The 13,218-nt window shown below is 33.9% G+C and overlaps 1 protein-coding gene across 5 annotated transcripts in view; it reads left to right on the top strand.

Annotated features, from left to right (window-relative positions):
• The window catches only part of OSBPL8 (oxysterol binding protein like 8), a 166,859-nt gene that overhangs the window by 94,160 nt on the left and 59,481 nt on the right, over window positions 1–13,218 (top strand). Inside the window, exon 1 of one of the 5 annotated variants that reach the window (XM_032296205.1) lies at window positions 4,112–5,582. The exons of the other annotated variants lie outside the window; for them this stretch is intronic. Coding sequence (XP_032152096.1) covers window positions 5,438–5,582 — 145 coding nt within the window. The 5' untranslated portion in view covers window positions 4,112–5,437. Of the gene's footprint in view, window positions 1–4,111; window positions 5,583–13,218 lie in introns of those variants that run through there. 5 annotated transcript variants of the gene reach the window in all.

Raw genomic sequence — 13,218 nt, 5'->3', positions numbered from 1 at the left:
TATTAAGAAATTTCAGAAGAGACATCATTTACATCTTTGTTTTCTAATTTGGACCATGATCTCTTGTAAGAAATACATTTTATATCATTACTCAAAATATAACAAATAATTATGTAAAAAGTCTAAAACAACATGAAACAACTTGCCCTTTAATATCAGAGTAGAATGCACTTTGATATTTTCTACGTTGACCTATTCTATTTAATTTTCAAAGGCACTGTTTGTGTCGCACCAAATTGATTTTTCAACTTACCAGTATGTGGTGACTTACATATGTTTATCCGTAAACCAGAATCCATTTTTAACATAAATGCCTCAGATAACTTTTAAAACTATCATGTTACTCTTGTAACATTGATGCTCTTTTGTCCTTAGTATGACTTTAAAATTACAAAAATCTGTAGTGATTACAAGTAATTCTAAAATTAAATTGAAATCACAAAGGTATATATAATGTTTTAAAAATACATTTTTAGCTTTTTAGAGTAATCTAGATTTTGGTTTTGAACAAACAATTGCCGTTAAAATTTAGTTTTTTTTTTTTTATTGAAGAAAAGAGCATTTGTGTTTTTCTTGTGAAATTAATCTATAGCAGTTACATCTTGTCTTGATATTATTGCAATATAATGGTTTTCTTTGAATTATAGATTCAAAATGTAATTTATCATTATTTTATTACCACTTTACATTTGTGTAACATTTTATATTGATCAAAACAATATGCATATTACATATGTGCGAGTATACATATATAAAATTTCATCTTCATAAGTCTGTAATGTATAGGCAAGGCAGGTTGTAGAGAATAACTGAACAGATTTAGGATCCAGAAATATTCTATTATATAGTATTGTTTCCACTGCTTCTATTGAAATAATACATTTTTAGTTTGCCACGTAGTTTCCCAAGTATTTTGAGCTTACCAAATATTTAAAAACCTTTAACATAAAGAATGTTAATGGAAGCTTTATGAAGTTGGTGTAACTGTGGTACATCTTTGGCTAAACCACATTTATTTTACCACCATTCAGATGAAGTAGGAAAGATGGCATTCTTATTTGAATTTCTAGATAATTAAACACCAGTGATTACATCTTGGAGGCGAAGGAGTACAGATGACTCATTTGAGTTAGGATTACTCAAAGAGTAGAAGAAACGATAAAGTGGTAACAGGTGGCTAACAGGGAAGGGAAAATAAATCCTCCTATTATAGTATTTAGTAATATTTTGTTTTTCTTATCTGCCTTTTCTGAACTGTTGAATTAAGATTCTGGACATAATAATAGCTTACATTAAAATGTTTTCTATGTATTCAGCAACAATCTGAGAACTTCAAGAAAAAAAAATTTACATGTATATGTACTGTGAAATGTACATAAAATGCATTTACAGTTAATAAAAGAATAATAAAACCAATACTTATGTACCCAGCATCCCAGGTTTAGAAGAGATCATTGGTAGTACTTTAGAAGTTCTTATATATATCTCCTGATCCTCATCTCTTCCCCTTGATATGCCTTCTGCATGCTCTAGATAACCACAGTCCTCACATTTGTGTGCCTTTTCTTTTTTTCTAGTAATGTTATCACGTATGCATATCTAGACAATTTATGTTTTTTTAAGCACTATTTAGAGTATGTTTAAATAAAAAATATAGACAAATTAAATTTAATTAGAATTTATTTTAGTGAGAACAGTTCATGGATTGGACAAGACTCAAAACCAGAACAGGTCCAGAGAGTACCACCCTGCAACATAAGCAGTGAATATTTATAGACAGAACTCAGAAATACAGAAGTAGCTTGATTGGGTACAGCTGGGCTTCTCTGCCTTATTTGGACATGATCTGATTAGTTTATTGCCTGTGATTGTCTGAGCTCAGCTGCTTGTGATTGGCTGAGATCTGCCTGTTACAAATATTAGACTCCTAAGTTAGGTTTCTGTTCATTTACATACCAAAGTTAGCTTGCATTTTTATTAGGAAGTAAAAGAGCAGAGACAGCTTCAGGCCATTGGCCTCCTGCTTATTTAACAGTAGCAAGCAGAAACCTAGTTGAGTAAGGAAAGGGCAACATTACTGGAAGATAAACTGAGCAAGAGTCTCTGAGCCATAGTTTGGCTATGATTTCTTTGAGAGTTTAACAAAAGTCTTCTGAAGAAGGCATTTGGCAGGATACTTAGTAGGTCCTGGGAAATAAGGGATTCATCATTGCTTGTGGTTTAGGTACTGGACACCTGGCAGTAATATGATCAAGAGAGGTATATTCTGCTTTTTAGCTCACCATGTTCTACCAGGAGTAGGTTAAAAAGTAGAATGCTTCATTGTATTGGAAGTATTCTTGGGTGAACCAAACATTAGCTTGGAAGAAAAGAGAAGCTTTATCAGCATACAGTCAGACAAGCCAGTGTCAGCAAAGAACTTGGGCAAAACACACCCAAGCAGTTTACCCATGTGTCAAAAAAGATGGTGCAGTGGCGGGGGGACTTTTTGGTAATGAAAGCTCTTTTATATTGGATGTCCTGTTTCTATACCCCATCCATGCTTGATTTATGACTTTTTGGTACAGTTTATCTTCTAGTACAGCCTGTCTTAACTGGGATCTCATGACAGAAGTAAGCCCTATAGGAATATTTTATCAGTTATCCCAAAGATACAGGTGCATGGTTGGAAATATAGATTAGATAGATTACAGATGCATGGAAGATAAATTTTATTTATTTTGAACAATGGATGCCATAGTATGTTAAGCTTAATTCTATTGCAGAACCCCAGCTGAAAAGGGCTGCTGTAGTAAATTATTTTGAAAGGTACGTAGAAAATAAAATTTTCAGACCTTGCATGTCTGAAGATATCTTTATTTTACTCTAATATGTAATTGATAGTTTGGTTGGGTATGGAATTCTAAATTGAAACTAGTTGTCTTTCATGTTTTAAAGATAATGGTTATATTTTTGACCTGCTTCCAGTATTGTTGTTGATGTCAATAGCCTATCTGATTCATGATCCAGAGAAACTTAGTGCTTTGAATTATGTGAAGAAGGGTTCTTTGGTGTAAATAATGTTGATTTTCTAGTTTTATTACTGCTGGTTATGATTTGGCCTTCTTGGATCTGTAAGACCATGACTACTTGTTCATCTCAGGCTTTGCAGTGTTAAATTTATGTTGTTAGTATATCTTCTCCTGGATACCCACTTTTGGGATGTGTATGTGTGTGTATATGTGTGTATGTGTGTGTGTGTATATATAAAAAAAAGTGTGTGTGTGTGTGTGTGTATATATATTTGTTTATTTGTTTAAATACCCTTTTTTCTGTGATTTTACTTGAGTTTTAGGAGGGAACACATTTGTTCAGTATCTTCATTTTGCCATTTTAACCTGGACTCTTTTAAGACTTTGTGTATTGTCTGATTTAATTCTCATAACAATCCCATATGAGTACTACTATTAGCATTTTATAGATGAGGAAACAGACTCAGAGAAATTAAGTAAACTGTTTAAGTATATTTAGGTAAGATAAAACCGAGATCTCAATGCAATTTAATTTCAGATCTTGCTTAACCATTATACTAGTATAATTCTGTTTGTGATGTTATGTTCTTTATACTTCCAAAGGCAAGCACCATTACATGAATTATAATTATTTGTTGTCTACAGTTAATAATAATGTACATTTTATGACATGGAGCAAAGCAAAAAATAATAAACAAACCAGCCCCCAAAACTCACAAACTTGTTGCAATTGTGTAAACTTATTCTCCACTAATTGATTTTGAAGTGCCTTTGCCCAAGAAAGAATATGTCATGTACAAGAAATTGAGTTTTGCCTGGTGTGGTGGCTCATGCCTGTATTCCTAGCACTTTGGGACACCAAGGCAGATGGATCACCTGAGTTCAGGAGTTTGAGATCAGCCTGGCCAACATGGTATGAAACCCCATGTGTACTGAAAATACAAAAATTAGCCAGGCATGGTGGCGGGTGCCTGTATTCCCAGCTATGTGGGAAGCTGAGGCAGGAGAATCACTTGAACCTGGGAGGTAGAGGTGTTAGTGAGCTGAGATTGCACCACTGTACTCTAGCCTGGGTGACAGAATGAAACTCCATCTCAAAGAAAGAAAAAGAACAAGAACTCGAGTTTTGTTTTTGTGTGTGTGTGTCCTTTGTAGTAAGGGCAGAGTCTTAGGTTATATGACATCTTGTTGTGTGTGAATGGAGAACCAGCCTTGAAGTGTATGCATAGTAAGGAAGGAAACTGAGATTTTTATGGTAAGGTACCTATGAAAATGAACCACTAAATAAATGGTAACTCGGTTGTTGTCCAGTTGAGTGGGTGTATTTTTAGATTGAAAGAAATAATTATAACCAAAAATAATCAATCTACAGCATATAAAGGGAGCAACTGACTAGAGTTTTTAAATTAGAATTAAGGTAGGGTAAGTTATATGGATTTTAGTATAAATGGAAGAAAATTTTTTGAAATTTCAAAGATTAGGCATAGAGAGATGGTATTATTATAAGGATAGAAAAGTACCTGTTAGATTTAATGACAGGTGAATACAAGTCACTTAGTTTTAAACATAGTACTTTTGTCACTGTGATAATAAAGTTGCTTTCTTTAAAAAAAAAAATTTAAGTGGGAATGACTCATAGATTGTACATTTTGAACAGTTTAAATGTAATTAAGAGGAACAGTAGTAGCTCGTATTTGTTTCAAGGAACATGTTAGAGCACACAGCATTATGGTGTGGTTTTAATCTCCGCTTTTCATTGGTTTACACTAACACTGTCTTAATGATTCATATATCCCTGCTGGAGGTAAAACTTAGATGTTTATTCTCTGCTTTAACTGTTAGAATCTATCAGCATTGTACTTGAAAGAGTATCTTTCCTTATGAATTTTTAATCATGGCTGAGAGATTAGATATAAATCTAGAAGCTTCAGGGAAGGTAAGAAGCGTTATGTTTATATCCATCTTTGAAGTAAGCAAAAGCTGGGAAGGAAGGAGTCGGAAGAGGTGGGAAGTGTGGCCGGATACAACAAAAACATAATGGATGTGATAAGAGGATTGCATTTTTGAGAAGAGACGAGAAAATGACTTTATCTTCATCTTGAATTGCTAAGTATTGATCTTGCTTTGTTTTCCTAAAGCATCAGGGTGGTTTGGTAAAATGGTAAAACATTAGTGGAATAGCCTTTCATGTTCATCAGTTCCATTTTTAAAAAATCAGCAGCATGGTTTACTGCTTTTTCTGTCAAGCTTTCTCTGTTTATTGCTGATTTGACAGCCTTTGGTCCTCCTTTGCTGTTAAATGTGTGTGTTCTTTGTTTGTGCGGGTGGGTTTTGCTACATTTGGACGTGAGAGAAAAGCCTGTCTTTGCCATATTGGTCTAATTAGCCTCTGGGTGAGCATATACGTTAAATAGACCTTCTCAGCTATGAAAGAAGAGAGCTCACAACAACGTAGATTTTCTTCATGTACTGGGGTTTCGCCTGTTTTATTTCCTCCACGGATTGATGGCCGAAAGCTTATTCGGAATGCTTCATTTGGAGGATACAATGAACTTTCTCCTTCATTGCCAGGTTTGTGTGCTTAATCTTGCATTCTTTATTTCTTACAGACTTTTAATTAAAATAAACCAAGCATTTTAACATTTTAAAGCTGCTTTCATTTAGACAAAACAATTCTGTAGTGAAAACTTAGGTTTTAGTAACTGCTGCTAAACAGCTTGGCTTTTCTGTATTTTCTCTTAGTGTCTCTTCAGCTAAAACTTGAGAAGTAATGATTCAGTCAAGTAGGGATCTTGAGTGCTTATGGCATAAATTTTTGCTTTAATTATAGAAATATTATGAACCTTTGATAAAATTAAAGCCCTTCTAGACTTGAGATAAACACAAAATTATATAAATAAACAAATTGCTCTGAGGGTTTACCAAATGAAACCCAGATATTAATACTGATATTTGTTAATTTTTTGCAGAATAGTAACTATATTGAAGTTGATTTTTAAAGTAAGCTTTAATCTTACTACTTTATTATCTGAATCTTTTTATTTTAAATTCTCAAATTTATCTTAAATTCTGACTAAAGTGAAGCTTTCTGCTCAAGTATAGTTTTTGAAATACCTTAGTTTCTTCTTGTTAGATGTATGTATGTGTGTGATTAATTTTTATCATGAAAATTTACGATATTTTTAGGGTTATATTTATTAAATCAGGCATTTGACAGCTATGATTTAGGCATTAAACAATTGGTGAATGAGATGTAGACATAAATTGATCTTTTATTATTTGAAATTGTAGCAAGTATTTGAAGATGTTTAATCTTTTGTTTTCCTTTCTGATTTTTAAACTGCTATATAATTATATCTACTCTTTTAAGGTTATATTTTCTTTTAAAATAAAAGTATTCTTTAATAATGATGGCAAGGAAATATTGACTGACACTGATGCTTGCATTTATATCATTTTTTCTGACCCTTACATTTTGCTAATTAAATTCCCTGTTTTTACAATAACCTTTATTCTTGGCTTTCTGAATATTCTTGCTGATAAGTCTGTTCTTTTGAGATAGTGAAATGCCTCATAGAAAGTGTTCATCTGGGTAATTAAATAAATTATTATGAATTCACTGATTTCATTCTTTTCTAATAGTGTTTTACAAAAGAATTGGAAACCGTAGTCCTGAACTGTCCCTAAGTAGCATAAGCTTTAAATAGCACTCATAATCCATATTGAGTCTTCTTAGTGTAGCATGGTTACTATCATGCTTCTTTCTTATGTTTTGAATGGTGTAAATTTTAGTCATTTGTCATTCAGAAGTGGCTTTGCAAATACAAAATATTAAGGTTTTTTTAGTGTTAAGTATTTTTGCTTTTAAAATGAATTTCATTTCTGTATTTGTTTCTGTCTCCTTGTTTGCATTTTTTTAAGACAACAAGGTTGCTTGTACATATTGTTTGCTGACCTTCATGCCACAAGTCCACTTAGCTTTACAGAATAATCATGTGACACTGATGAACAATAGAAAACATGGCTTTTTAAGTTTGGTACTTACTTAGTTAGGCAGTTAGGGCAAAATTATCGGTTTATCTTGTCAACGAAATATTCAAAGTCATCTTGGATGGATTTGTTTTCATAGAAAAGTAAATAGTTGCTTTTTCTAAATCTTGAAATAGAGAAAATCATATTCATAGGAATGATTCCATCATCTCCTTAAAACAACCAGTTGTGATAAAAAGCTCTGTAAAATATCTGCTTTTATCAACTAAGAAGTAGAATGGAATTAAGTACTTCAAAGCAGTGACTTTTTGTTGTATATTTACGGCAAAAGTAAAAAGTACATCTAATATATCCTGATGGACTTCATTGTTGTATTGAAAAAATTATTTTAGATGCATTTGCTTTTATCTGACATCATTAGAGAAGGAAAGATTTGTTCTACATTAGTAATATTTAAAGATAGCTTCTTCTTACTGCTTTGAGCGTAACCCTTTTTTAATTTTCCTGAAAAAAATCTTTTTTCTTTTAGTCACTTCTACCTTAATAAATATGTCAGTATACCCTTTTTCTTTATGATTAGCTTTAGCATGGATGTGACATCCCTGCCCCTGTAACCATAGTGATGACATGATGCAATGTGTTTTGTTTTATTTAGTTCATATCTGATTATCTGTCTCTTGATCGCAGCTGTTACTTCTAGATATACTTATTTTACTAATCCCTAGAACAGCACCTCAAATTTATTGTAAATAGTCTTTGAGCAAAGAAAGCTTCTATAGACATCTGTAGACTGTACACTTTAGTGCATAGTTTTTTGTTTCTTTTGACTTCTCAGATTTTTTTCTTGGTGCTTGGCTGTATTCAATATAGTTAATGTAGCAATTCTGTATTTATTTTGTAGATACTTATACAATTTTTATTTGTAGATTTGTATATATAATTTCATTTTAATAAGACCAAAGCAACATAAAATTTGCTTTATTATATCACAACATTAGTGAATCAGGTATATTAAAAAGGTAATGCCTTATCAGTGATGATAGTACTTGCATTTTGTGAACAAAGTAGAGGTTAAGGGCAGAAGGCTAATTTATTCAGGGGTGATATTTCATTGCATTAGCAGGAGAAAGTAAACCTATGTACTAGTGATTATCTAATGTAAAATTTACGGTAGATGAGAAACTGAAGTCTCCGGGATTTAAAGAATTTCACCATGGTTATATAATTACTTGATGGAAGAGTTATTATATGTACTCGAATTACTGTGAATCTGTGACTACTTCCAAAATGAAAAGATTAGGAGAAAGATATGACAGATTTTTTTCTACCAAGTTGAATGTCATTAATTTTTTGTTTTGGGGTTGAGTTATAATTAGGAAATTCTTTTTTATTTGCCTTGATGGTTAAGAGCATTTCTGTAAAGCATTAGTATGTTTCTTTCTTTTCATATGAAGAGAATATTAGAAAACTCTCTTGCTTCAGTCTTCAGTACTTTATCACTTTAATGTCTTTTCCCCGTGAGAGAAACTGAACCATTGTGAGTTAGGTATTGTGCCTAGTGTCATAAAGCTAGTAAATGGTGGCGCCAGGGTTGACAGATAGTCTGACTCCCTAGCTTATTCTCAAATATCCCTCTGCCTTCATTATAAGCAGTTATTTTTCTGTATTATAATTTTTGTTTGAATACCTGGCTTCTCTCTAGACAATAACCCGTTTAAAAGAAAGGAATGACAGGGAACAATGTTTTTTCATGTTTTTTTTAATCCCAAAATGCAGTGTGTTATATAATGAGTAGGTACCCACCTATTTTATTTTTTATGTGTGTGTGTACGTATGTGTATATATACCCAGCTATTTTATTTATTGTGTGTGTGTGTGTGTGTGTGTGTGTGTGTATTTTTTTTGTTTTGTTTTGTTTTTTTTGAGATGGAGTCTCGCTCTTGTCTCCCAGGCTGGAGTGCAGTGATGTGATCTCGGCTCACTGCAACCTCTGCCCCTGGGTTCAAAGGATTCACCTGCTTCTGCCTCTCAAGTAGCTGAGACTACATGCATGTACTACCACGCCCAGCTAATTTTTGTATTTTTAGTAGGGACAGGGTTTCACCATGTTAGCCAGGCTGGTCTTGAATTCCTGGCCTCAAGTGATCTGCCTATCTCAGCCTCCCAAAGTGTTTGGATTATAGGCATGAGCCATCATGCCCGGCCTAATGTTTATATTTATAAGAGATGTTTCTTAGTTGATTGAAAGGATTGCTAACTGTCAATCTAAATATTCATTATTCTGAATATCTGCTTTTTTGTTTTTGGTTTTGAGACAAGTCTCACTCTATTGCCCAGGCTGGAGTGCAGTGGCGCACTCTTGGTTTGGTGCAATCTCCGCCTAGTGGGTTCAAGCAATCCTTTCACCTTAGCCTCCCAAGCAGCTGGGATTACAGGCCTGCACTACCATATCCGGCTAATTTTTGTATTTTTAGTAGAGACGGGGTTTCACCATGTTGGCCAGGCTGGTCTGGAACTCCTGACCTCAAAGTGATCTGCCCCTTTCAGCCTCCCAAAGTGCTGAGACTATAGGCGTGAGCTACAGTACCTGGCCTAAATATGTGCTATTGTTTTATGTTCTTTAACCTCAGAAAATGTGGAAGTCAGCCTGAATGTATGTTGCAGAGTGAAAATGGAGGTAGACGACCTAGTTTCTAATCCTCACTTAGCTACTTAATGACCATTTGGAAGGAATTTGGCTTCAGTAAAATGCCCCAAAGATATTCTTATTACTTTATGTAAGTTAAGAGACAGAGTATTTTAGAGAAGGGCTATTAAGAAAGTAGTGAAAATTGGTTGGGCATGGTGGCTCACACCTGTAATCCCAGCACTTTGGGAGGCCGAGGAGGGTGGATTACCTGAGGTTGGGAGTTCAAGACCAGCCTGGCCAACATGGTGAAACCCAATATCTACTAAAAATACAAAAATTATTCGGGCTTGGTGGCATGTGCCTGTCATCCCAGCTACTCAGGAGGCTGAGGCACAAGAATCACTTCAACCCGCGAGGTAGAGGCTGAAGTAAGCCGAGATCATGCCACTGCACTCCAGCAGCCTGGGCGACAGAGCGAGACTCTGTCTCAAGAAAACAAATGGAAATTAAACTAGAAGCCTCCAAATTCAAGTAGATATCAAGTTCTGCCAAACATTAAATGAAGAAATAATTCCAATCTTGCACAACTGCCTTCAGAGAATAGATGTGAAGAGTGGGAAGAACACTAGTATTAGTATAACTTTGATATGAAATTCAATTGAAAGAGATTGTCCTATAATTTTTCTAATCAGTAATGAATATAGATTACAAAACTCCTTAATGATAGTAGCAAAATCTTTTTATAAAGAGAATAATGCATTATTAGTAAGTTGGATGAAAATCTAAGAAAGCAGGATTGACTTAACATTAGAAATTAATGTGATTCACTACACTAACAGATTAAAAGCAGAAAAAATAATATGGTTATGTTAATAGATGTGGGAAAAGTTTTCATGAAATCCAAATTTTGTTTTGGTAACTCTTAGAAAACTAGAAGGAGTGAACTTCCTTAAATATCTGTATCAGTACTTGTTCTAGCTGGACACAGTGGCTCATAACTGTAATCTCAGCACTTTTGGAGGTCAAGGTGGGAGGATTGCTTGAGCCCAGGAGTTCAAGACCAGACTGAGCAACATAGTGAGACCAGCCTGGGCAACATAGTGAGACCATGTCTCAGCCAAGCTTAGCGACATGTGCCTCTTGTCTCAGCTACTCAGGAGGCTGAGATTGAATGATCTCCTGGGCATGGGCGGTCGAGGCTGCAGTGAACTGAGATCACACCACTGAGCTCCAACCTAGGCAACAGAGCAAGACCTGTCTCAAAAAAAAAAACCAAAAAAAAAAAAAACCCCTATTTCTCAAATATCTATATTAGTATCTGTACCAATATTAATATCTGTGTCCAAGTATATGTAAATATATATATATGTAAAAATATACCCAAAAATCTACATTAAACATTATGCTTAATGGTTAAATATTGACAGTTTTGAGATTAGAAACAGGACAAGAATGCCTGCATTCACCATTTCTAGGCAGTATTGTACTTCAAGTGCTAGATGAATAGAACAGAATAGGGTATGTAGAAACAAACCTACATGTATATGAACATTTGACACATACGGATAAAAGAGGTTCTTTTCAATAATTGGTGGCAAGTCAGTTGGTATCTAAATGAAAAGAAAGTGAAATTGTACCTGTATATCACACTATACTCAAATGTCAATTCCAGGTGGACTGTTAGATGTAGATGCAAAAGGTAAAACTACATTATTGGAAAATATTTTTATGATTACTGCAGATTTACGGAAGAATTTCTTAAGACCCGAAAGCACTAACCTATAAAGATTGCTAAATTTGACTACATGAAAATTAAAAGCTCTTCACCAAAAGAAACCATGTAGTCTATAAAAAGCCACAGAATAAGGAGATGTTTGCAACAAATACATTTGGCAAAGGACTAGTATCTAGAATATATCAAGAATTCTTACATAATAAGAAAAGACAGATGAGTTTTTTTTTTTTTTTTTTAGCATACAAAAGATCTGAAGACATTCTTCACAAAGAAGAAATGAGCCAATTAACATGAGAAAGTTTTCAGCACCATTAGTAATCAGGGACATGCAAACTAAAACTTCACTGACAGACTCAGTAAACTGGAAGAATAGGGAAAGAGTGTGTTTTTAAATTATTTTTATTGAGGTATAACTTACATGTAATTAAATGTGCAGCTTTTGAATTTTTAGTAACATACAGACAACGTGTAATCACTTCCCAGATCAGAAGGCTGTCTCACATCCCTCCAAGTCAGTATTTCCTCAAGGAAGATAAACTGCTGTTCCAACCTCTAATGCCATAGATTAAGTTTGTAAATAGAATCATATGGTATATACTTTTTTTAAATCGGAAGAGTTGGCTTTCACTCAATATTTGTTGTTCCTTTTTTGTTGCTGTCTTAACATTCCATTGTGTGACCATAGTATAATATATTTATTAATTTTACTCTTCATAGCCATTTGAAGTGGTTCCAGATTTTGGCTATTACAAATAAAGCTTATGTGAACATTCTTGTACCTCTCTTTATGGATGTACACACTCATTTCTGTTGGGTTTGTCTAGGATTAGAATTCCTTTGTGTTAGAGTACGTGTACATTTGACTTTAATAGATACTGTCAAATAGTTTTTCAAAGTTCTTATGCCACTTTGTATTCTTACCAGTAGTGAACAGTTTCAGTTGCTCCATGTTTTCACCTGTACTTGGATAGCGTTAGTCCTTTTAATTTTAGCCATTCTAATAGGGATGTAGGTTTCTATCTCGTTGTAGGCATGGGGAGGATAGTTGGAAGATAATTTACTACCCCAAATCGTTAACTAATTTCATTCAGAATTTCATGTTGAATTTGTAAAGGTTTTATTTTATTTTTATTTTTAGTATTGGGATTTAGTGATCTTTTTTCTTGCCAGAGAGGGGAAAAAAATCCGTTTTTTATATTATATAAAATTTTCAGTAAAATATCTGTATTCAGAAAATAGAATAGATTTTTTTTAGCTGTTATATTAACAAACCAAATATAGAATCAATGATATTATCCTTGATATGCTTGAAGTGATTTTAAAATACTTCAGGCACTGGTACTACTTTATTTATTTATTTGTTTATTTATTTGAGACAGAGTCTTGCTTTGTCACCCAGGCTGGAGTGCAGTGGTGCAATCTCAGCTCACTATAACCTCTGCCACCTGGGTACAAGCAATTCTCCTGCCTCAGCCTCCTGAGTAACTGGCACTATAGGCATGCGCCACCACGCCTGGCAAATTTTTTTATTTTTTAGTAGTGACGGGGTTTCACCATGTTGGCCAGGCTGGTCTTGAACTCCTGACCTTGTGATCCACCTGCTTCGGCCTCCCAAAGTGCTGGGATTATAGGCATGAGCCACCATATCCAGCCACTTGATTTTTTAAAAGTACTGCTTTTTGAATAATTGTACATTTGTTTTTAAATAGAGGCTTTAATTGGACTCTGAACAAATAATTATAGGGAAGAGTTAATAGTACCTGTCCTAAAAAATAGAAAAACCTCATTAAAATTAAAATGTGTACTGCTTCTTTTATGCCTGCCACAAAAGTCTCAATATTGATGTTTCTCTA

The sequence above is a fragment of the Sapajus apella genome, unplaced genomic scaffold (assembly GCF_009761245.1).
Source record: "Sapajus apella isolate SASKATOON/1434 unplaced genomic scaffold, GSC_monkey_1.0 scaffold2, whole genome shotgun sequence".
NCBI classification, from domain to species: Eukaryota; Metazoa; Chordata; class Mammalia; order Primates; family Cebidae; genus Sapajus; species Sapajus apella.
The sequence above is the reverse complement of the archived record's forward strand: the minus strand, read 5'-3'. Positions and strand labels throughout refer to the sequence as shown.